This window comes from Vigna unguiculata, chromosome 2 (assembly GCF_037176805.1).
Source record: "Vigna unguiculata cultivar grain cowpea cultivar isolate G323 ecotype 2 chromosome 2, ASM3717680v1, whole genome shotgun sequence".
Lineage (NCBI taxonomy): Eukaryota > Viridiplantae > Streptophyta > Magnoliopsida > Fabales > Fabaceae > Vigna > Vigna unguiculata.
In genome coordinates this window covers 30,649,668-30,671,952 of record NC_140793.1, presented here as the reverse complement: position 1 = coordinate 30,671,952, position 22,285 = coordinate 30,649,668, and the positions used below count along the sequence as shown (strand labels likewise).

At 31.3% G+C, this 22,285-nt stretch overlaps 2 protein-coding genes across 3 annotated transcripts; one reads left to right on the top strand and one right to left on the bottom strand.

The window, feature by feature from the left end:
• The first annotated feature begins 5,101 nt into the window (after nucleotides 1-5,101).
• ACO1 (aconitase 1) lies at nucleotides 5,102-13,298 on the top strand. Its single transcript, XM_028057176.2, has 20 exons — nucleotides 5,102-5,286; nucleotides 5,415-5,522; nucleotides 5,778-5,938; nucleotides 6,053-6,145; nucleotides 6,250-6,435; nucleotides 6,619-6,780; nucleotides 6,967-7,111; nucleotides 7,219-7,361; nucleotides 7,433-7,489; nucleotides 7,578-7,657; nucleotides 8,067-8,142; nucleotides 8,858-9,043; nucleotides 9,573-9,640; nucleotides 9,730-9,848; nucleotides 9,940-10,061; nucleotides 10,149-10,247; nucleotides 11,475-11,954; nucleotides 12,313-12,411; nucleotides 12,497-12,739; nucleotides 12,861-13,298. Exons 1-20 carry the CDS (start codon nucleotides 5,283-5,285, stop codon nucleotides 12,933-12,935), a joined length of 2,706 nt encoding a protein of 901 aa, XP_027912977.1. The 5' UTR covers nucleotides 5,102-5,282; the 3' UTR covers nucleotides 12,936-13,298.
• Nucleotides 13,299-15,025: 1,727 nt separating this feature from the next.
• Nucleotides 15,026-18,298, bottom strand: LOC114174357 (putative prolyl 4-hydroxylase 10). Of its 2 annotated transcripts, none has more exons than XM_028059195.2 (8): nucleotides 17,897-18,297; nucleotides 17,731-17,815; nucleotides 16,961-17,058; nucleotides 16,747-16,844; nucleotides 16,331-16,460; nucleotides 16,049-16,236; nucleotides 15,854-15,943; nucleotides 15,026-15,317 (listed from the first exon to the last, which is right to left on the bottom strand). In XM_028059195.2, exons 1-7 carry the CDS (start codon nucleotides 18,094-18,096, stop codon nucleotides 15,870-15,872), a joined length of 873 nt encoding a protein of 290 aa, XP_027914996.2. In that variant the 5' UTR covers nucleotides 18,097-18,297; the 3' UTR covers nucleotides 15,026-15,317; nucleotides 15,854-15,869. The 2 variants fall into 2 exon arrangements, with proteins under 2 accessions (XP_027914996.2, XP_085526266.1); XM_085670140.1 differs by lacking the exon at nucleotides 15,026-15,317 and adding an exon at nucleotides 15,346-15,362 and having other exon boundaries at nucleotides 17,897-18,298.
• Nucleotides 18,299-22,285: the final 3,987 nt, after the last annotated feature.

The window sequence follows — 22,285 nt, the reverse complement described above, 5'->3', positions numbered from 1 at the left end:
TAGGAAAATTTTTTTATCTTCGTCTTTCTTTAGTTCAGATTTGCAGAGGAAGTAGCTAATACTTGCCATTTCATCATTGGATTGCAGTTGCACTCTTCATTTCAAATTTCTAGTTAATCATCATCAAGGTAAGTGGGTTCAGGGTTTTCTGGGTTGTGTTTGCTCGTGGGTTAAGGTTTTCGTAATTCTATTTTTAGGTTTGTTTGTCTTTCGATTATTGTGATGTTCTGCATGGTTTCTAAATTACTTCCATGATTTTGTGTAGTTTGTGTCTGTAGGTGGGGTTCAGTGGGGTATTATTTTAGTTAGTTTGTTTGTCGGTTGTCGATGTTGGTGTAATGGTTCCCATTATTTTATTTGTAATTGATTGTAGCAGTGGTCCCCATTGCGTTAAAGTAGGATTAATAATACATCTTTTTTATCTGTTTAATTTACTTTAGGGCAATGAATGAGGATAGATTCAATGTTATTGTCCACCACGGTGGTGAAGTAGAGGCCCATGAAAGCCCACATTATTAGAACCACCACTTTGTAAATCAATAAACCAAAAATTAAAACCAATTTATTATTAACACCAAAATAAAAATAGATTGTATCCAAAATTTTATACCAAAATTCTTTGGAGTTCTTGCCATCCTCAAAGCAGCCATCTCTCTGCAACTACAAATCGGGGTTAATTCGTTTCTCGTTGAATCACCAATAGTGCACGAAGTGGTACAACACGGTTGCCTCCAACGATTACAACCAGAGGTAAAGGAAGAAGATTGAGACCGTAACATACCTATATAATGGGATTGCAGGAAGAAGAAGATGGCAACAATATCAATTGGGAATGGAGGAACAAGATTGCCAAAACTCACCAACTGCCCAAACATTCCCTACCAAAACCCTAGCTCACTTATTTATCCCCAAATATCTAATTAAGCCACCTGTACAGTACACGTAATACACCCTAATACAAATTGTGCCTGCCACATGTACAATGCTCCTTTAATGATTTAAACGGCGTTACAGAAAATGACCAAATAAAACACGAATTGCGAAAATGATGATCATTCTAAACATTCGGTAAAAATGATGACCATTTTAAACATTCTGTGAAAATGAGGACCATTCGCAACAAACATTACGAAAATGATGACCAAAAAGGTATTTAAGCCAAAAGAATTATAGTAGTAAGGGTTAAATATGTTTTTGGTCCCTTAACTTTTAGTAAATTTTGGAATTAGTCCATTTTGAAACTTTAGATCAATTTAGTTTTTCATCTTTCGAAATACGTGGATTTAGTTATTTTAATCAAATTTTGTCAAATTTATTTGACATTTTAAACACGTTTCATAATAGTATTTGACTTAACATTAAATAAAAAATATGTCAAACAGTATAAACAATTCAAATACAATTCTGAAATACGTACTAAACATCAAATAAACCTATCAAAATTTGATTAAAATGATTAAAAATCTATGTATTTTGAAAGATGAATAACTAAATTATTCTAAAATTTTGAAATGAACTAATTACAAAATTTAATGAAAGTTAAAGGACAAAAACATTGAATTGTGTGTGAAAAGGATATTGACGCGGAAAAAAAAATAACAAATTTTGGATAATGAGACGTGTATTAGTGTTTGGATTTTAGTTCTGGAAAAAGGAAGAAGAAGGAGACAAATAGTGGCATTATAATATAGAAGAAGTTGTGGGGTGAATTACATTTAAATACAATTTGGTTTTTTAATAACCAAGTCAATGATCATACAACATTTAAGTGAATTCAAAGTAATACATTTTTTTGTCGTTGTTTCAAGATTGATAAATAATAGAGGGGTACAATAAAAATAAAAATGATCAAAAGGGGAAATTAAAATTAATTATAAAATATTAGAATAATATAATATAATAATATCAATATACAAAAATAATAGTTATATGTTATAAATGTCGTTTCACTATTTTATTGAAAATAATAGAATAATATATCATATAATATACAAGTAACAATACTTATTTAAAATAGAACTCGTCTTATAACAGGCAAAAGAAAGTAATGACCATGATAATAAAATAAAGCAACAATGACTAAAGAAATGTAAAAAAAGTAAAATAAATAATGAAGTAATTTTATTTAATGTAAACGTAACGTAGGTTCTTTTAAAAACTATTTTACAGACGTCATGACAATAAACGATACCGACAAATTTAAATAATATTTTTTTTAAACTGTGATAAATTCTAAAATATAAAATAATTTTTCTCGGTATATAACAGTTATAATATAACTATGATTATTTACACGATACGTACGTAAGACTTTTTCAATTTTGAAAACATAGAAAGATAACTACTTTTAGTTTTCAGAAAATTTGTTAGACATAGTAAACATCATATTAAAATTAGTATATAATAAATCTTTATAGCATTACTTAAACCAACAAGTTAACGGTTTTCGTATTAAATTATAGTATTGTCACTTATTAAAATTATAAGAAATTTAATACTTAGTAAATTCCAAATGATTAATATCACAGTAATAAATAACACAGATTCCCACATTTCACAGAACGAATTTTAGCACACTTTATTATCAATACTCTTTCTATTAGTAGAATAAATCTCTTTAAATTATAATTTAGTGAATTTTACTTATAAGTTGAGAAGGAGAATAAGTAGAATTACCAAGAGAAACAAATTATGATAAATTTCATGAATAGCCATAATTAAAAACTGTAGTGAGCACATTTTTCATAACATAAGTACAAATTTTAGTCTTGCGAGATAATTTAGTAGAAGAATTAATTTATTTGATGGATATAATATTTTTTTTTATAATAAAACAAGTGTTTTGAATAAAAAAATTACAAAAATATTGAAATTTTAGAGCACAATTAAAATAATTAAATATAACACTTCAGTATAAAAGAAGGAGAAATAATAAATACACCGTAAATCATTTTTGTTTTTATATATTACGTAAACGCAGACGCGATAGCGTTTGTGTATACGTATTTTTTGAATAATATTAATAATTGATGATATTGTAATGTTATTAAATTAAGGTTAAAATATTTTTTTGGTCCCAATTTTCGTCAAATTTTTTGAAACAAGTCCTAATTTTGGTTTTGTGTTCAAATAGATTCCAATTTTCGTCAATTTTGTTCAATTGGGTCCTTTTTTGCTAACACCGTTTAAATCATTAACGGCCATGAACAGTGACTGCCACGTGTCACTTCCTGGTTTTTTTGAATTTTTTTTTTATTTTTTTTAAAAAAATTTTTAAAATTTTTTTTAAATGTACACGTGTCAATCCAGGAGTGTGCCACGTGTCACTTTGTGGTTTTTTTGAATTTTTTATTTTATTTTTTTGAATTTTTTTTGAATTATTTTTTAAATGTCCACGTGTCAATCTAGTAGTGTGCCACGTGTCAAAGTTAATATTCTATATTCAATTTGGTCCCTATATTTGTTATTTTTGTTCAATTAGGTCCTAATTTTTGTTAAGATTAACCAATTTGGTCCCTATAGAAGATGTGACCAAATTTAATTTTTATATCAAAGTTATAATGATGTGAATTTTAATATATTAAATAAAGATATTTAATAAAAAATATGAATTTTAATATAAAAATTAAATTTGGTTTTAATTTGGAGAGGGACCAAATTGGTTAATGTTAACAAAAATTAGGACCTAATTGAACAAAAATAACAAATATAAGGACCAAATTGAATTTAGAACATTGACTTTGACACATGGCACGCTACTGGGTTGACACGTGGACATTTAGAAAAAAATTTTAAAAAACTTAAAAATTTTTTAAAAAAAATTCAAAAAAATTCAAAAAAACCACGAAGTGACACGTGGCACACCCCTAGGTTGACACGTGTACATTTAAAAAAAAATTAACAAAATTTTAAAAAAAAAACTTTAAAAAAAAATAAAAATAATAAAAATAAAAATAAAAATAAAAAAAATTCAAAAAAACCAGGAAGTGACACGTGACAGTCACTGTTCATGGCCGTTAATGATTTAAACGGTGTTAGCAAAAAAGGACCCAATTGAACAAAATTGACGAAAATTGGGACCTATTTGAACACAAAACCAAAATTAGGACTTGTTTCAAAAAAACTTGACGAAAATTGGGACCAAAAAGGTATTTTAACCTTAAATTAATAAACAAAATAAAAGTATATTTATAAAAAATAAAGTAAAATGTATGAAGAAAATATGAGAAAAATAATTGTTGATGAATAGTACAAGAAGAAAGAAGAAGGAGATAAGTAAATAATTTTATAAAAACTTGTAAAAGTAACAATTAATTTTTAAAAATTTAATAAATAATTAAAATATAAAGGGTAAAGTTGAAATTGTGAAATGTGAACACAAAAGAGGAAATCCCTTTATATATAGTTATAGATATAAATTAAATTACTAAGTATTTTTTGAATACTCAAATTTGATTAATATTTTTGAAAAGATTAAATTTAAAATTTTGTTCTTAAAATAAAATTCATCTTAAAAAAATCAATTTCTCATAAAAAAAAGTTAAATATTAAATATTTTAAGGATTAAATATGTTTTTTTCCCTCAAATTTCAGTAAATTTTAAAATTAGTTTATTTTTTAAAATTTTGTATTAATTTAGTCATTTATTTTTAAAAATGAATGAATTTAATTTTTTTTATTAAATTTTTATTAAGTTTATTTGATATTTTAAATATTATTATTTTAAAATTATTTATTTTGGCTTCTGCGTAAAAGAATCCTACAGTATTTTATTATTAATTATTAGTTTTTGTAAACTAATTTTCTTAATAAATTATAAAATTAGGAACTACGCTAAATTTAATTTTCTTACTAATGAATAATTAAATCATATTCCAGAAAAAAAACTAAGAAAAGTATTCAACAATGTAGTCGTTCATTTATTTTCCCACTACTAGGGATGGCGTGAGATATTTTTCTTTCTGGGCGTAACGTGAAACATTTGGCAGAAAAAAACAAAGAAAAAATAAGTTGAAGATGCGTTTCCGAAATTGTTGTACAGAAAGAGGTGTGAGGATATACACTGAATCACGTGATTACGATTGGACATAAACCAAAAGATATTTCATTATTTCAGAAGACCATAACCAAAATGGAGCCAATTAAATAATACTACCAACTCGCACTATTGCACCACCAACATTTCCACACTCCTTTCATCTCTCTCTTCACCTAACCACTTTCTTTCTCTCTCTCTCTCTCTCTCTGTTCATCGATCTCATCAATCTCTGAGCTACCATACCATGGGTAATACGATACTGTTTCACTCTCACTTCTTACTTTTTTCATCAATCGAGTTTGATTAGGTTTTTTCGGTTTCATTGTTTGGATTTGATTTTGATTTTGATTTTGAAGTGTTTGGTTCGTTCGTGCAGCGAGTGAGAATCCGTTCAGTAACATTCTGAGGACGCTCGAGAAGCCTGCTGGTGGTGGCGAGTTCGGGAAGTACTATAGCTTGCCTGCTCTTAACGATCCTAGAATTGGTGAGTCACTGATTTTTGTTTTCAAATGGTTGATGAGAGAAAATGTTGAAGGAAGCGCCGTTCAGTTTTGTTTAGTTTTACTTACCACTTGTGTTGATTTGATGGCTCTGTTTTGGTATTGCATTTTTATCTGTTGCTGTTGTGTGTGTCTGGTGAGATCTGCTACTGTTTTTTTTTTTTGGTGATGATTTGCGAGTACATTGAATCTGGAGAAGCTGGGAATTGATGGTGGCATTCATTTGTTTGTCACGACAGATAGACTTCCTTATTCGGTGAGGATACTTTTGGAATCTGCAATCCGTAACTGTGATGAGTTTCAAGTTAAGAAACATGACGTTGAAAAAATTATTGATTGGGAGAATACCTCTCCCAAACAAGTGGAGATTCCGTTCAAGCCAGCTAGGGTGCTTCTGCAGGTGAGTATCATGAAGACGTTGATGCTGAGTGTTATTGCTTTGTGTGAAATTCTTTGAGTGTCTGTTGTATTTGTGGTGTTCAGTTGACTGAGTTTTATTGAATGGTGATGTCAGGATTTTACTGGGGTACCTGCTGTTGTTGATCTTGCTTGCATGCGAGATGCAATGAACAAACTTGGTGGTGATTCTAATAAAATTAACCCCTTGGTAAGCCACGTGTTTGTGAACATTAATGAATTTAGATTGGCATTTTATCATTTTTTTCAATGCAGCGGTTATGTTTTAATGATTTTAAATTTGGTTTCCTTCAGGTACCAGTGGATCTTGTCATTGATCACTCTGTTCAGGTTGATGTGGCAAGATCTGAAAATGCTGTTCAGGCAAACATGGAACTTGAATTCCAAAGAAACAAAGAAAGATTTAGTTTCCTTAAATGGGGTTCAAATGCATTCAATAATATGCTCGTTGTTCCTCCTGGATCAGGGATAGTTCATCAGGTATTTGCATCATTCAATATCCATTGATGATATATGTATGTGTGTGGATACAATACATAATATTTTATTTAATTCTGTAATATTTAATTTCTGAATGTTTTGTGATTCAGGCAAACAATTTTTCTTTCATTTGTCATTCCTACTTGTCTACGGAATCAAGTTTTATGATTTTAATTTTTGCAGGTTAATTTAGAATACCTTGGTAGAGTTGTGTTCAACACAAATGGTGTGCTTTATCCTGACAGTGTTGTTGGAACTGACTCACACACAACTATGATCGATGGCCTGGGTGTCGCTGGATGGGGAGTTGGTGGAATAGAAGCAGAAGCTGCAATGCTTGGCCAGGTAAAACTAACATGCTAATTTGTCATAGAACTCTTAGTTAAAAATTTTAAAATTAGAGAGTGGAATTAATTTATTCATTGAGTATTTGAAAAGTTTCAATTATCTTATTATATTTAGACCTGTGTGGTTTTGACCAATTGAAAAGTTATTTTCAGATAAATTTATTTATCTCTGATATTTTTGCAGCCCATGAGCATGGTCCTTCCAGGTGTTGTTGGGTTTAAATTATTAGGAAAACTACGAGATGGTGTCACGGCTACTGATTTGGTGTTGACTGTCACTCAAATGCTGAGAAAGCATGGGGTTGTTGGCAAGTTTGTGGAGTTTTATGGTAAATACAAATATATGCAAATGATGCAGATGCATCTTCTTTTTGTAGCATCACGTCTAGCTGATTAATCTTTACTAGGATAATTGATTTTTACCTCCCTAATACAGGGGAAGGCATGAGTGAACTGCCATTGGCAGATCGTGCCACCATAGCAAACATGTCCCCTGAGTATGGTGCAACGATGGGCTTCTTTCCTGTGGATCATGTCACTTTGCAATATTTGAGACTGACTGGCAGAAGTGATGAGACTGTAAGTAAACATCCATGTCACTGTCATGCTATTTTATGTTATCTACATGTGCTTAGATGTCTTTCTTTCAGGTTTCTATGATAGAATCCTACTTACGAGCAAATAAGATGTTTGTGGACTATAGTGAGGTATGCTATGCATATATTTTTTTATTGGATATTTATATTATAAATGTCTGGAAGGACCTCTTCTGAGTGGGATTTTTCTTTTGTATAGCCTCAAGTGGAGAGAGTGTACTCATCGTATCTGGAACTTAATCTTGAGGATGTAGTGTCCTGTGTCTCAGGTCCAAAAAGGTAACGAGTTCTTGTGCTTTCCTCTTAAAAGTAAGGGTAAACTATTGTCCTATATTCTTGTATTATGCATTTACCACACATGCCCTCCCTCTAAAACTTCCTTGCTTTAGATAAATTAAAACGTTACCATCCTAAATGTTATAAGGGAAGAAAACATTCATTTCGCATAGCACAATTGATGCTAAATTTGACTACAAAACATCTTAAGCTACTTAGTAAACAAATATGTGATGTTTAATAACATTGTCGAGTGTTGCATTTTATATTTTAATGAATATAGTGGAGTTAAGGTTGTAAAATGGAGGGTCTATATAGTAAGCACAGATTAGAAGGGAAGAGGACATATTTTATCAAGTAAAATTACATTTTCAGCTTTTTAATGGTGTAACCCTTGCTTAAATATTTTCAGGCCTCATGATCGTGTCCCTTTGAAAGAAATGAAGGCAGACTGGGTTGCCTGTCTCAACAACAAAGTTGGATTTAAGGTATTCATTCTATTTTTATTGTTTAAATATATAGTAGTAATGTTGTATAGCTTATCTGTTCAGTCTATGGTGTCTAAGTTTTCATATCGTAAGTATTAAGTATGATTTTTCAAAAGGCATTGCACTCTAAGTATTAGAATATCTGTGTGTGTGCATGCGGGAGGGGGTTTGCTTTGAAATCATCCTTGAAATGTGCCAATCTAAGGCACCAGAAAGGTAAACTGACTAGTTTTAGTGTGCACCTTCGGCACAACTTTAGCACCTTACTGATATATTTATATCTAACAGATTAAAAAGAGTCCAGCCATTTAACATTTGTGACAGTAATGGCCGTAAAATAATCATAAAATAAAAGAGTCCAGCCATTTGATTTTTTTTTTATAAATGAGATACTTATTCAATCAATTCATATGGCAAATTAATACAAAATACTCTTTTCCTTTTAATTTTTTAATTTAATAGCTATCTTGTTTGAAGTGTGCATGTTTGAACCCTCTTTCATGCGTGTCAGCCCCTTTAGCACCTCACAAAATGTCCTTCACCTTTGACTGCTTTGGATGAAATTTGAATTTACAATCCTACAGATATGTGCTGAATGCCTCTTCCAGGAAGTTAAATAGCGCAGTTGACTATATATTTATCTAGTGAAATGATTTTAGAATTTTGGGGTTCGTTGTTTTTGTTGTTTGAATTGTATAAAACTGCATTATTACAGGGTTTTGCTGTACCCGTAGAATCTCAGAATAAGGTTGCAGATTTCAAATTCCATGGTTCACCAGCACATCTTAGGCATGGTGATGTTGTTATAGCTGCTATCACCAGTTGTACCAATACTTCAAATCCTAGTGTTATGCTTGGAGCTGCATTGGTTGCAAAGAAAGCATGTGAATTGGGTTTGCAGGTTAGTAGATGGTTATGCATTTTGTACCTTCACCATTATAATTTTATGATTTAACTTAATAATGATAGGCTTGCACGTATTATATACATAGATCCAACAAGAAGGTTTGCCCCTTGCTATATGCTTTAGTGCCCTAATTGGGCGATATGATAGATTAATGAAAAACATGATCTCAAATTTTCTTTCGGTGTCTGATTGCATTTATATGTTTATATCTTTGTTAAAATGTAATGGGATTACATTTATATTTTTTATATAATTGTTGAAATGCAAGGTAATTGGATTTATATTTATTTAACATTATTGCCTTGGTTAATGTAGCACTTTGTATAGCTGCATATTCTTGCTCCTTTCTCATTTATGAATAATGTTGAAGTTATAGTAGCATTTGTTTTAGGCTTCTTTTTGTTTTTGTCTACTAGTTAGGTATGTATTTGAAACACAATGATATTCATTTTTTTTTCTTTTTCCCAATGTTGTTTGTTGCTAATTGTTTGCATTTGTTTCACAATTTGATATTGAATATTAGGTAAAGCCTTGGATTAAAACAAGTCTTGCTCCAGGTTCTGGTGTTGTAACCAAGTATTTGCAGAGGAGGTAGTCTTTAGTATACAGTCAAGTGTATTGAATCTGTAATATGGTGTACTGAATTGTCTTGATTCCTAAATGGCTCCTGGTGCCTGCAGTGGCTTGCAGAAGTATTTGAATCAGCTAGGTTTCCATATAGTTGGGTACGGATGCACAACTTGCATTGGAAATTCAGGTGATATTGATGAAGCTGTAGCATCTGCAATTACAGAAAATGGTACACACGCTTTTGTAAATAATGTTTTCTTAATACTCACTTAACAATCTCTAAGGTTTTTACCTAAGCATTGCTTTTCTGAATATTCCAGATATAGTAGCTGCAGCTGTATTGTCTGGAAATAGGAACTTCGAGGGCCGAGTTCACCCATTAACAAGAGCTAATTATCTTGCTTCTCCTCCTCTTGTTGTTGCCTATGCCCTTGCTGGCACAGTATGTGACTTGTCAATTGATTTCATTTTGTAAGTATGCATTTCAAAACATGTTGTCACTCTCTAATTTGGACACACTACTCTGTAGGTGAACATTGACTTTGATACTGAACCCATTGGGATAGGCAAGGATGGAACCAAGATCTTCTTCAAGGATATTTGGCCATCCAGTGAAGAAATAGCAAATGTAAGTGGCTGTGGATTTAAATATGACTTTGTCATAAAACCTTATATTAAATTGGAGCCATCACAGTTCAGACCAGGGACTTCTCCGACATCAGACATATCATTTGAACCCCTCAAATACTGTTGTTTAAATTTAGTCAACATCCAATTATCTAGTTAGGAGGAAAAGTTTCTATATTTAAATTTTAGAATTATTTATTTTTAATTCCGGCACATCATATAAAATTTACTCAATTCTAAAAGCCTCATCTCTTAAAATTTATTCTTATATAACTAACAATATCAAAATTCTTTATTTTAATTCACTCATATGATGAGATTTTTCATGATTTGTGTCGATGTTTGGATTGTAGCAAGTTAGAATAAGGGATTTTCGTCGGAGATAGGCTGAGCTTGATTCCTACCAGACCCAAAATTTTAGTAGGGTCGTTCAGTTGGACCCAAAATTTAGCAGATCGTGTATTGTAGAGAACCTGATCATCTTGATTTGTTTAAAAATAAAATTTTAATATCATGTATAAGCTAAATTATATAATTAAAGTAGCGTAAACCTTAAACAAAGGCATGCTTTAAAAATTATAGTATATATTGTGAAACAATATTGATATAAATATAATATCATGTTATGCATGATATCATCTATTAAGTCTAGAAGTCTTACATAATTATAAAAAAGATATATAATTTCAAAAGAATGAGAGACCTGTTGGAATGACTTGAACCTAAATTTCTCCAAAATGCTATCAAGTACAGTATTCAAAACCAAAACCCGTCAAAGCTAGTTTAGGTCAGGATGTACATTGAACGCCCCTAGTTAGGAATCTCAATCATTCTTTCCATTTATCTTGATTTGCCGTACATGATAGTTATTGTAAGCTTTATTCGTTTTGCTATCTCTTGTATATTCTTTCCAAAACAATGGGATTTTTCTTGTACAGATTTTTCCTGTATAAAGCTGAGAGGATCACTCTCAAGCAATATTCATACAATTCTGAGTTTCCACTCTATAACAAAATAGAACCTTATCTAAATAATGAGGACATTTCTTATCTTATTTTATTCCTTCCTATGACATGTAGTTTTGCCATTCTTTGATAGCAGTAATATTCTATAAATTTATGTTTATAGTTTTTTCCTTAATTTGAATTACCTGTGCTATGCCCCAGAAACTAGCTAGTTTAAATAAAAATATGTTGTCTGTAGATTTTCATAATTGTCCAATTTTCAGGTCGTACAATCAAGTGTGCTGCCTGATATGTTTAAAGATACATACAACGCAATCACCCAAGGCAATCCCATGTGGAATAATTTATCTGTTCCGTCGGGCACTCTTTATGCTTGGGACCCTACATCTACTTATATTCACGAGCCACCTTATTTCAAAAATATGACCATGTCTCCCCCAGGCTCTCATGGTGTGAAGGATGCTTTTTGTTTACTCAACTTTGGAGACAGTATTACAACTGACCACATCTCTCCAGCTGGTAGCATACATAAGGACAGTCCCGCAGCCAGATACCTTATAGAACGTGGAGTTGATAGACGAGACTTCAACTCTTATGGAAGTCGTCGTGGTAATGATGAAGTGATGGCAAGAGGAACATTTGCCAATATTCGCATTGTCAACAAATTTTTGAATGGAGAAGTTGGACCTAAAACTATTCATATTCCTTCCGGGGAGAAATTATCAGTCTTTGATGCTGCTCAGGTAATATTTCTGAACCACGTAATTTGTTGGTGTATTATTCAATGTTTTTACTTTGCATCTGATATCCTTCACTTTCTGAGGAACTGCGTGTTCTATTTAATTTGCTGTTGGTAAGATTCTTCTTGTTGCAGCTGTATCTATAAAATAACAGTGAGCTATATCTGGCCTTTCATTGTTCAATAAGTATCGAATAGCCAGTGAAAAATACTTGAGAAAGATAAACCTTAGTCAAATGATTTATGATTCCCTATCTTTTCATCCAACTATCCCAACGATTGCAAAATGTTCAATCTATAAATCAAACTTCTTACTCATCAACCTTCACTGATCCCTTTTGGTATCAACACTAAATTTTCAGAGATACAAGAGTGAGGGGCATGATATGATTATCTTGGCCGGTGCTGAGTATGGGAGTGGAAGTTCCCGAGATTGGGCTGCAAAGGGGCCAATGCTACTGGTACATTCCGGAGGCCCTTTTGTGCTCTCACCAATTTATTTGTGCATATTTGTTTAATGCTGAATTCGCTTACTATTGTTTCTAGGGTGTGAAAGCTGTCATATCAAAAAGTTTTGAAAGGATTCACCGAAGTAATTTGGTGGGAATGGGTATAATTCCTCTATGTTTTAAACCTGGGGAGGATGCTGATTCTCTCGGATTAACTGGTCGTGAACGTTTCACCATTGATCTACCAAGCAACGTGAATGAAATAAGACCTGGTCAAGATGTCACAGTGGTCACAGATACCGGGAAGACATTTGTATCTATCCTGAGATTTGATACAGAGGTAACATTTTTATCTTCCAATCTCTCATGGTGTTGGTGGTAGTGATGAGTTTCTTGTATCTTACTTGTACTCTTTTGACATTATCCTTTTCCCTGCTGATGTTTTGGTTACTTCATTACAGGTTGAAATAGCGTACTTCAACCATGGAGGCATCTTGCAATATGTCATCAGAAACTTGATTAATGCGAAACATTGAATGAGATATAAAACAAGTATGAAGGCTGAATTGCTAGCTCTCATTGCCACGGATTCTTAATAATCTACTGGTAGTTATGGCTGCTACCAGGAAACCCATGCTATTGTCTTAATAAACCAAGGAACTACGTGGCTGCTGCAAGGAAGAGTTGTGACTGTCGTTTGTTGGAAAAATGTGATTTTCTTTTTCAAATTTATGTCATTGGGGATCATAACTCCTTTCATTTTTTACTGGTTTTATTTACTACAGGAAAGTTTTTAGTAAACATTTTCCTTCTATTGCTGCCCCTTGGCTCTTGAGGATTAAGAAAATCAGGAATATTTATTAAAATTAAAAGCATTGTACTGTTCTTTATTTCAAGAATTCTTTTTGAAGATGCATTTTGTCTTTTTTATCAATATATTTAGAAACACTTTGAATTTTTTTACTGAAAACTTGTACAACAAAAAAAGTGAAAAAGAATTCAAGTTTCGCTCAACTAAAAAAAGACAATTTGACCTTTCCTCAAATGTTAACAAACGAAAAATTCTGTTATTTTTGTCATTGAATATATTTTAACTTTTGACGGATATACACTGTTCATAAGGATGCTATTACTTCCTCCACCATATTCCTACACTCTTTCTTTCCGGAATTCAGTTTTTGAAACAAATTAAAATAAATTCAGATTTTTTTTTTCAAGTAGAAAATTACCCGACTTCTATTACGAAAATATTTTTTTATTAATTAAATTTTTTTATTTTTTTAATTGAATTCATGTAGTTAAATTGTTATTTGAATGATATGATTATTTTAATTTATACGTGAATGATATTTGGTAGTTAATCATTCTATAATAATTATGAAGGTGTTTATATTTTAAAATTTTAATTTATCTTTTATATAATATAATTATTTTTAAATTTGAAAAATTAACAATAAAAATGATTTTTTTTATGTTCATATTTTAAAATTTTAATTTTATCCCTTATAATAAAATTGTTTGTTAAATTTTTAAAAATTAAAAATTATTTTTACATGTTTTTTATTTTTATAATATATTTACTTTTACATCTTATATCTTTTTTTTATTCATCCATAGATATTTTTTCATTTTTTCTTCATTCATTTCATTTTATTACAATATCATATTTATTTTGAAAAATGTTTGTATTTATGCTAATATAAATAATTGCAATAAATATAACGGTAACAATAGTAACAAGGGAAACGATTCTTTAGTAATTGTAGTTGATTAAATAAAAATCAAAGTCAACTGTGCTAAAATCAATTAATCACTTTTGTTTAACCCTAACCAAGTGAGATAAACAGCTAGTTATCAGCATCTATAATCTATTTAATTAAGATTAGTATTACTCATAAAAACAAAACAAAAAAGTGTACTTTTTTTTTAAACCAATTGATATGATTTACTGCGAAGAAGTTTACCACTACTTTTAATTCACAAAAGTCATGCCAATTTGGTGTTGTAAGTTTTATCATATTATCAAATTTTCATTCATAAGTTTTATCTGAAATTGTGTTATATTGATATAACGTTTAGATATAAACTGAAATCGTATTAAATTGTGTCAATTTGGTATGATCTCAATGTGTTATAATTTGTTTTAAAATTTTAATTGAAATCATGTTAGCTTAACACAACTTCATTTTAATGGATTTCGTAATTTTTTCAATTGAAATCATATCAAATTGACATAATTTTCTATTTTTATAATTTTTTTAAAACTTGCCATTTCAATAATTTAAAAAAAAATACACTATTTTGGTATTTTTGCCTACACACAGTATAATAATGAATATTTTCTAGAAACTTCTATAAGCGTCAACTAATTGTCTCATTTCTAAGAATTACATCTTTTAGAGTATATCATTGCACGTAAATACAAATATTTCTTTTTATCTTGTTTTTCTCAAATAAATTTTGCTATTACTACTGGAACTTTCTTTGCTCCAACAAGTTCTCAGTCAAAATGGAACATGCATTTCCTTGCTAGATGGATTCTTTCCACGGGAGTGGAAGATATCTAATTACTACACCATAGGCTTTACCTTGCATATGGCAATGATCACAACCAAAGGTAAAGGAGTTCCGAGTAAAAAAACTGGTATACTTGCTCCGTCTATTGTTTTCATACATTTTCTTGAACATCCCTATTGTAAATTAACCCGTACAAATATTTTTTTATTGTATTTTTGAACATCATAAATGAAAAAAGGTAGGAGAAAAAATGAGTTAGCTTACAACTGAACGTCCAAAACTACAGAATGCCACATCATGATGTAATATTTCCTTCCAGATCTGAAGCATTATCACGCAAAGCTTTAGCTGAGATTCAAATCGTACACAGTTGGCGTGACGAATTCGGAAAAACCTGATAACTAAACATATCAACGGGAAAGATAATTAGCGGAAAAACCTGATAACTAAACATATCAACCGGAAAGATAATTAGCGACAACTAGCATATTAAATTTTATCAAACAAATAGCAAGAACTTCGAATAATCCCAAGCAAGGCACCATCCGGCTGTGAATACAATTTGGTAACAAGTGAAAAATGTAAAGCATACATATATCACTTTTCCCTTTTTAGCAGTCTCATTCCTAAAGAATCGAACAGTTTGCAGAAGATTCTGAGTAACCTTCACAAAAAGATATTTTGGGACTACGTCTATTATGATCTGACTATCTTAACATCAATTGAATCCAAAAACTAGAGAACGAGATATTGCAATACAAATCAACACTAATGGTCACATTTATATAAAGTCCTTCAATGCAAGCAATCTATTGGCCAAGTTTCAGACAGTTAACATAATGTAAAACATCGCCAGATAAGCATGGATGTCTTTCCCCAACTGTAAAGTGTAAATAATACATTTCGAGAGTATCACAAGAAAAGGTGAGATAACTACCTATAGCAATGTATACTCAAGCTTTGTATTCGTTGACACGAATCCATTTGGTACTTGACCACTTATTACCCTTAATCACCGGACAACCACCTGAAAAATAATCAAGAAAACCATTTTGTTAATTTATCTCCTCTATTCACTACCAAAACTGGTTTATGTAGCAGCACCGATACAATAAGAATCAGAGAAACTAACCATGTAAGCTTGATGGATCTAATGCTGCATCTGGCTTCATGCTCCAAAAAAGTAAAGCATCGCCCCGCTTCGGCTTAATTGAAAGTCCTTTTTTCCCACAATCAGAAAGCTCATTCCACCATGGCACAGAACTAAAATTCCCTTTAGCAGCTGGGAACACAGTCTCACCCCCTTCTTCAACATCAGTACTGCATCATCAAAAAAGCGATAGAGTATGAACACCTTCCTCATATACAAGAAAATTTGAAGTTAACAACTAAGAAAACACATGATGTCACTTACAGATACATCAGCACTGTTGCTATTCGCTGACCCCCATTCTTAGTGTTAAAATCATCCAGAAAGTAGTCATAGTGAGGTTCGTACTTTTGTCCAACTTCATAGTGCAGAACTTGAAGTCCTTCACCGTGCTCTGTATATTGTGAGACACAGCTTAAGTAATGCTTTGTGAAGTATATAATGAAAAATAGTCTACTATCCTAGATCATAGACCAGAAAACCAGAAACCAAAGGCGACTGAAAGTATTCCATTAAAGGCACATGCACAACATGTACAACTACACCAAATATCTCGATCATAAAAAAAATGTTCACCAGAGAAAAGCAATTTGTGGCGCACAAATAGAACAGAAACACATCTTTGTCATAATAATATTTCAAGGGTACTATAAACAAGATAAAAAGTGCAAAATACTTACCAACAGGAATGAAAGTAAAGTCAGCAATTTTTTTCTCTATTTTCCTGACAATCTTATCACGACCTCTGGCCAGAAAAGTTCCAGAGCTTGTACGTACTCTAAATGTTAAATGAAAACATACAGGTAAAATTTACCATTTTGGCAGTTTAAATAACGCAAAAATAAATCATTATCAATAACAAAGGACTTGAGACAAAATAGGAAATAGTCCAACCTGCTGTCTTTACTCTTTCCTGTTTCACTGTCGACAACCGTTGACTTATGCATATTTGGCTTTGCTATCTCAATTAGATAATCGCATTCCTCCTTCGTCTACCAGATCATTCAGAACAAGCTTTAGTATTTGGAAGGTGGAGACATTATAATGCATCATATTAAATCATTCATGCTCCAAATGAGCAAGAACCTTAACCAAAGCACAATGTCATCCAATCATACTAAAATCACATCCAAACATTGAAATACACCATTCGAACATTATGCCAAGCATAATTCAGCCAACGAAAACTCAAAAAATTGCAACGATATCATAACCTTTCAATTACAAAGGTAGTAAAAAAAAGTCAAACTCCAAATCGAGAACTACATGAAAACTGAGTCAAGATGAAATCTTAGCACTAAACCCTACATCCATTCCTCTTCAGCACAATCTTCGTAAATCCAACCCTAATTGCACTTGATCATTAACATAAGATCCACCGATAGTAACGTTAAACATCACTTCTCAGAAATTTTTCAACGAGCCAACAATATTCCACAGTAATATGCATTTCCTTTTAATTTTCCAACATTAACCACGACTTTTGAAAAGAGAGACCAGAACAAAAATTGGAAACGGAAGTCAATCAACCACGCATAATCAAGGCAAAATGTCGCGAAAAGGCGAATGGCAACACGAAAAAACTTCGATTAAAATGAACTACAACATCAGCGCACAGCGATTCTACAACCGCGAGTAAGAATTTGGCATAACAGTAAACCTACCAGAAAATTGTGATAAACAAACGCTCTCGGCTCCCACGACACTACTTCAACCCACTGCTCTCCCCTATCGTCGTCAACGTCGGAACTGAAACACACAAAAATAGAAAATAAGAAATAATTAAATAATATATTAATAACGGACAATGAAGAAGGTGAGGTAACGTACGCTTGGATTGTGTTGTGAGCAATGGAAGTTAGATCGTTAGGTTTGGGCAAATCGGAGCGCGAGGATGAAGGAATGGAGAGGATACCAAGCGCGAGAAGAATGAGGACGAGGAAGGTGAAGACGAGGAAGAGAGTTAAGATTAGCGTTGACGAAGACGATGATTTGCGAGGTTGAAGACGAGAGTGCCTCGATTTCGCCATTGTTGGTTACGCTTGAGCTCGGATCCACGAGATCTGAAACTGCGATCAAACTCAACACGTGGAATGGATTTGAAGAGAGTGCGTTATTTTGTTATTATGTCAATAATCCTGTGAGAGTGTGCGTATGTATTGTATCGTGTTGTCTTTGGACCAGAGAAGGTGGAACGAAGAAAAGGTGGAAGAGGGCTTGTCTCTTTCTTCTCCTCTTCCTATTATTATTTCTACACTGCACTCATCATCATCATGCAAGTTTATAAACTTATTAATTCACTCCGTTTAATTTATTTTTATTTAATGCAATTTTGAAATTTTTACACTTTTATTACATTATTTTCATGTAATTTACCACTTTTTCAATAGTTTTTAATTAAATTTGAAAATTAAAACGTACCTTAATTATAAATTTAATATCTTCCACTTTTTCTCACGTTGAGAATAATTTAAGAATTTTCATACGTTGACGTTAGCGTGCGGAAGTGTAGTCTCTGTTTTTTCTCTTCCAATAAGCGTAAACTTAGCTGGCAGAGGTAGAAAAGAAAAGAAAAACTCTGACTAATTATGCTTCTGTGTAAAAATATTGTTAAACTAATGTCTAATGGGGTATACGTTCAATCTTTTCATATTAAAAAAATGGCATGCAAATTCCACTAATCAAACAAATTATTTGCATCCAGCTATATTTGAGAACTTCTGCGAAACTGACCAGTGAACAGAAAATCTTGCAATCATAAAAGTTAGCCAAAAACCACATTACTGACAAATGAAAACTGATTACTTGGCTCACTTTGTAAAAATCTTTCATACTATTCAGCGTTTTGATAATGGCACTAGTTCCTTTGTTTTTCTTCTTACAAACGAGTAAATTTGGAATGAGTATTAATAATTTGAGTTCATCTTTTTTTTCTTTTTTTTTTCAGAGTTGGTATGTTGTGGATTCAGTCAAATTAGGATGGATCAAGTACAGATCATGCAGATGTATAGTTGACCCAGCTCCTTTTTTTTTCTGGATTATGGGCTTTTTGAATAGTTCGACTAATTTTTATTTTATTTATATGGATTAAATTTTAGAAATTGTCTAACTTATCATTTTTTTAAAATAGATTTAGAAACTTATCTTTAAATACATTTATAGTCATAAACTTAAACTCCTAAATAATATATTTTTAAAATGATATACTTTATATTAGGTATATTATTTCGAGTATGTAAGAGTTTTATAGTACATCTTATTAGATCAATTGAGAATTAAAATTCATTTAATGATCTAAATAAGTGGGAAGATTGTAGGTGTTAAGATTTTTTTTTTCTTGTGAAACCAGTTATCTCCGTGTAAGGAAAAGTAAGTGGATATAAAAATACATGAATCTTAATGCTATTCATATATGTATATAACAAATTATTTGTTCTGGCAATGAGGACAATTTTAACTTTTATGTTGATTAAGTTGGAGAATTGGATATTGAAGTTCTAGAATATCATTTCAGGCTTTGTATGATCAAATAAATGATTGTTTTGATTATGTTACATTTCGGTATAATTTATAATTGTAGTAAAGACGGTGTAAAATGCATAAAAGTCTTAAAATGTTTGAGATGTTTTTTCTTCTATTATATAAATTACAGTTTTTCTATACAATTCGTTTTAACATTGAGTTATTGTTCAAATAATGACAACTATTATATAAATATGGTATTATGGTTCAAAAGTCAAACTTGCCACTCAAACTATAGATAGAGTTTCTCATTCTTGTGGGTAGCAGCAATTGTCCCAGGGCAGCGTTGCGGGTGGCAACAATTGTCCCGTGGCGGAGGTCAGGTGGACCGAGTCACAACTAAATCATGGCGCTTTGACTCATATACTTTTAAGTAGAAAGAGTTGTGAATTGTGCCTTTATTAATAGTTATAACTTTTGATCATATATAAAAAAAATGATGAAAAAATAATGTTTCATCTGAAACTCTCATCATCCAAATGATGAGTGGTTATTCAAACAATGAAGAGTTCGTGATTTGAGAAAAGTTAAAGTTGATAGCTTGTTGCATTGAGTTTTTTTTCTTCAATGGTGAGATAGTTTTTATTCTCTATCAAAAAATAATTGGACATTCAACCCTTTTAAAGTGTTAAACAAATAAGTTAATTATGAAATCTCTTTCCTCCAAAGTTGTTATCATTCAATTATTGTGAGTGTACTTATAAGACACTCAACAAATATATACATAAATAAAAAAACTTATCCTTTGCTACGAGGGCATGTCACTCAAGAGAAGACATTTCACTCAAATGACATAATATTGGTTACAAGTATATGCTTTTAAGTTTATGAGATTTTTTTTTTTGTTATATGTTTATAATTATGAATTTTGTTTGAATTGATATGTTTAGATGGATATTTATATACATAATAAGATATTATAGATTGACATATGTTTGACATTTGGGATGGTATTAAGACATTTTGTAGATTAGTCATTGAAGACAGTTACTTATTTAAGAAAAATATACCTTCTAACGTGTATTCTAAATCATAGGGGATAAATTAAAAGATGCTTCAGTATTATATTTGTTTTATAATAAAAGAACAAAACTATTATCACATAGTTACGACCTTTACTACTAAAATTCCATAAAACACGTGATAAAGTAAAAGTTTATCAAGTATTTGGTTAAATCAAAAGATGGTCATTTTACAAGTAAAAAAGATTTTCTAATAATAAATAATATAAGAATTCATTAGACTAAAAAGGATATATCATTTCAAAAATATTAAAAATATACCATTTTCTTAAATACAATAAACATATTATTTTACAATTTCCATATCCTTAATACGAATAATAAGTGAAATGTCATATGGAAATGGATGTAGTTAATAATCATCATAGAAGTCTAAAACCAAACGAATGACGTCTTCTTCAATAACAGGAAGGGAGACTAAGAAGAAATTTTTAGTTTAACCCAAGCGAATGCATGAACTTGGATAAAACGTAAAATTCCTAATGTTAAATATTCTTATAATGATTGATATATTTGTCCTCGTGCGTGCTTAAATTCTTTATGAATTGCTAACTTCAATGTGCATTAAGTGTTTATGGTGATCATATTTTGATTTGGCTAAGCAAAGGAAATAAGTACCATTATATGGACACTAGAATACCATATAATAGAGTTTTCAATGTATGAAGGGAATATATGCAAGCATTGAAAAAACTAAGATTCTTCATCGAAGGAAAAATTTATACATCAAGAAGTTGGGGTTTAGATTTTTATGCTAGGAGTATTGGAAGAAAACTCTGATTTGGATAAACTTCATTTATCATATAGAACACTAGTGTAACTAGGGATGATAATATGGGTTTGGCCCGTCGAGTTGACCCGCCGGCCCGCGAAAAAAACGTGGGGTGGGGCAGGATAGTGAACCCGCAATAGCTCAGCCCGTGCAGGCTGGCCCGCGACCCACATAATTTTTTTTTTCACTTGTGTATGTTAGTTACTTTTTTTATGGACTCTTGCATTAACGTTCAAATCCTTGTATAACTAGAAAAGACAAGTATTATATATTTTTTAATGTGCTAAAATTTAAAGAATACATTATGTATGTCATAGTATGAATATGAATATGATGAAACTGTTGAATTATCAATTTATCATCCAACTCCCTAAAGTCTTTACTTAATTTTGTGAATTTCTTAAAAGTTTACCAATTTTTAAACATTGAAAGTTTTATCATAAAAATTTTTAAAAAATAAAAAAGCGAGCCAGCCTGCGGGCAGCGGGCCAAGTGATGTGCGGGGCGGGCCAGTGATTGCAGCCCACATAAATTGTACGGGGCAAGGCGGGCCAGCCCGCGATGTGCGAGCCTTATGCGGGTCAGGCCGAGTCGGCCCGCATTGCCATCCATACGTGTAACCAAGGTTTCTGTTTGGTTAAACTTATGTATCAAAGATGGATAATGACTCATGTGTAGATTTATAGTATTACTTGTCTGTGACGAAGGTTGTTATTTTGATATGATTCATTGTTTTTTTATTATTTTCACCCTTTATGAAGAGGGACACTATATGTTTGAAGTCTCACATCGATTAGAGATAAGACAAATTCACAATATATAAGTGGGCGCAATCCTGTTTTGTGAAATTAAGTTAGGTTTAAAACTCACTTTATATATATATATATATATATATATATATAT

What these genes read in the sequence shown, in the direction of transcription:
- LOC114174357 (XM_085670140.1), bottom strand. Translation starts at nt 18,096, where the DNA reads ATGGCGAAATCGAGGCACTCTCGTCTTCAACCTCGCAAATCATCGTCT. An exon ending in CTTTACTTTCATTCCTGTTG is followed by an intron (nt 16,461 to 16,746) that starts GTAAGTATTTTG and finishes CACAATATACAG; the next exon opens with AGCACGGTGAAGGACTTCAA. An exon ending in GCAACAGTGCTGATGTATCT is followed by an intron (nt 16,237 to 16,330) that starts GTAAGTGACATC and finishes TTGATGATGCAG; the next exon opens with TACTGATGTTGAAGAAGGGG.
- ACO1 (XM_028057176.2), top strand. An exon ending in TCTTAACGATCCTAGAATTG is followed by an intron (nt 5,523 to 5,777) that starts GTGAGTCACTGA and finishes TTGTCACGACAG; the next exon opens with ATAGACTTCCTTATTCGGTG. An exon ending in CAGTCTTTGATGCTGCTCAG is followed by an intron (nt 11,955 to 12,312) that starts GTAATATTTCTG and finishes CTAAATTTTCAG; the next exon opens with AGATACAAGAGTGAGGGGCA.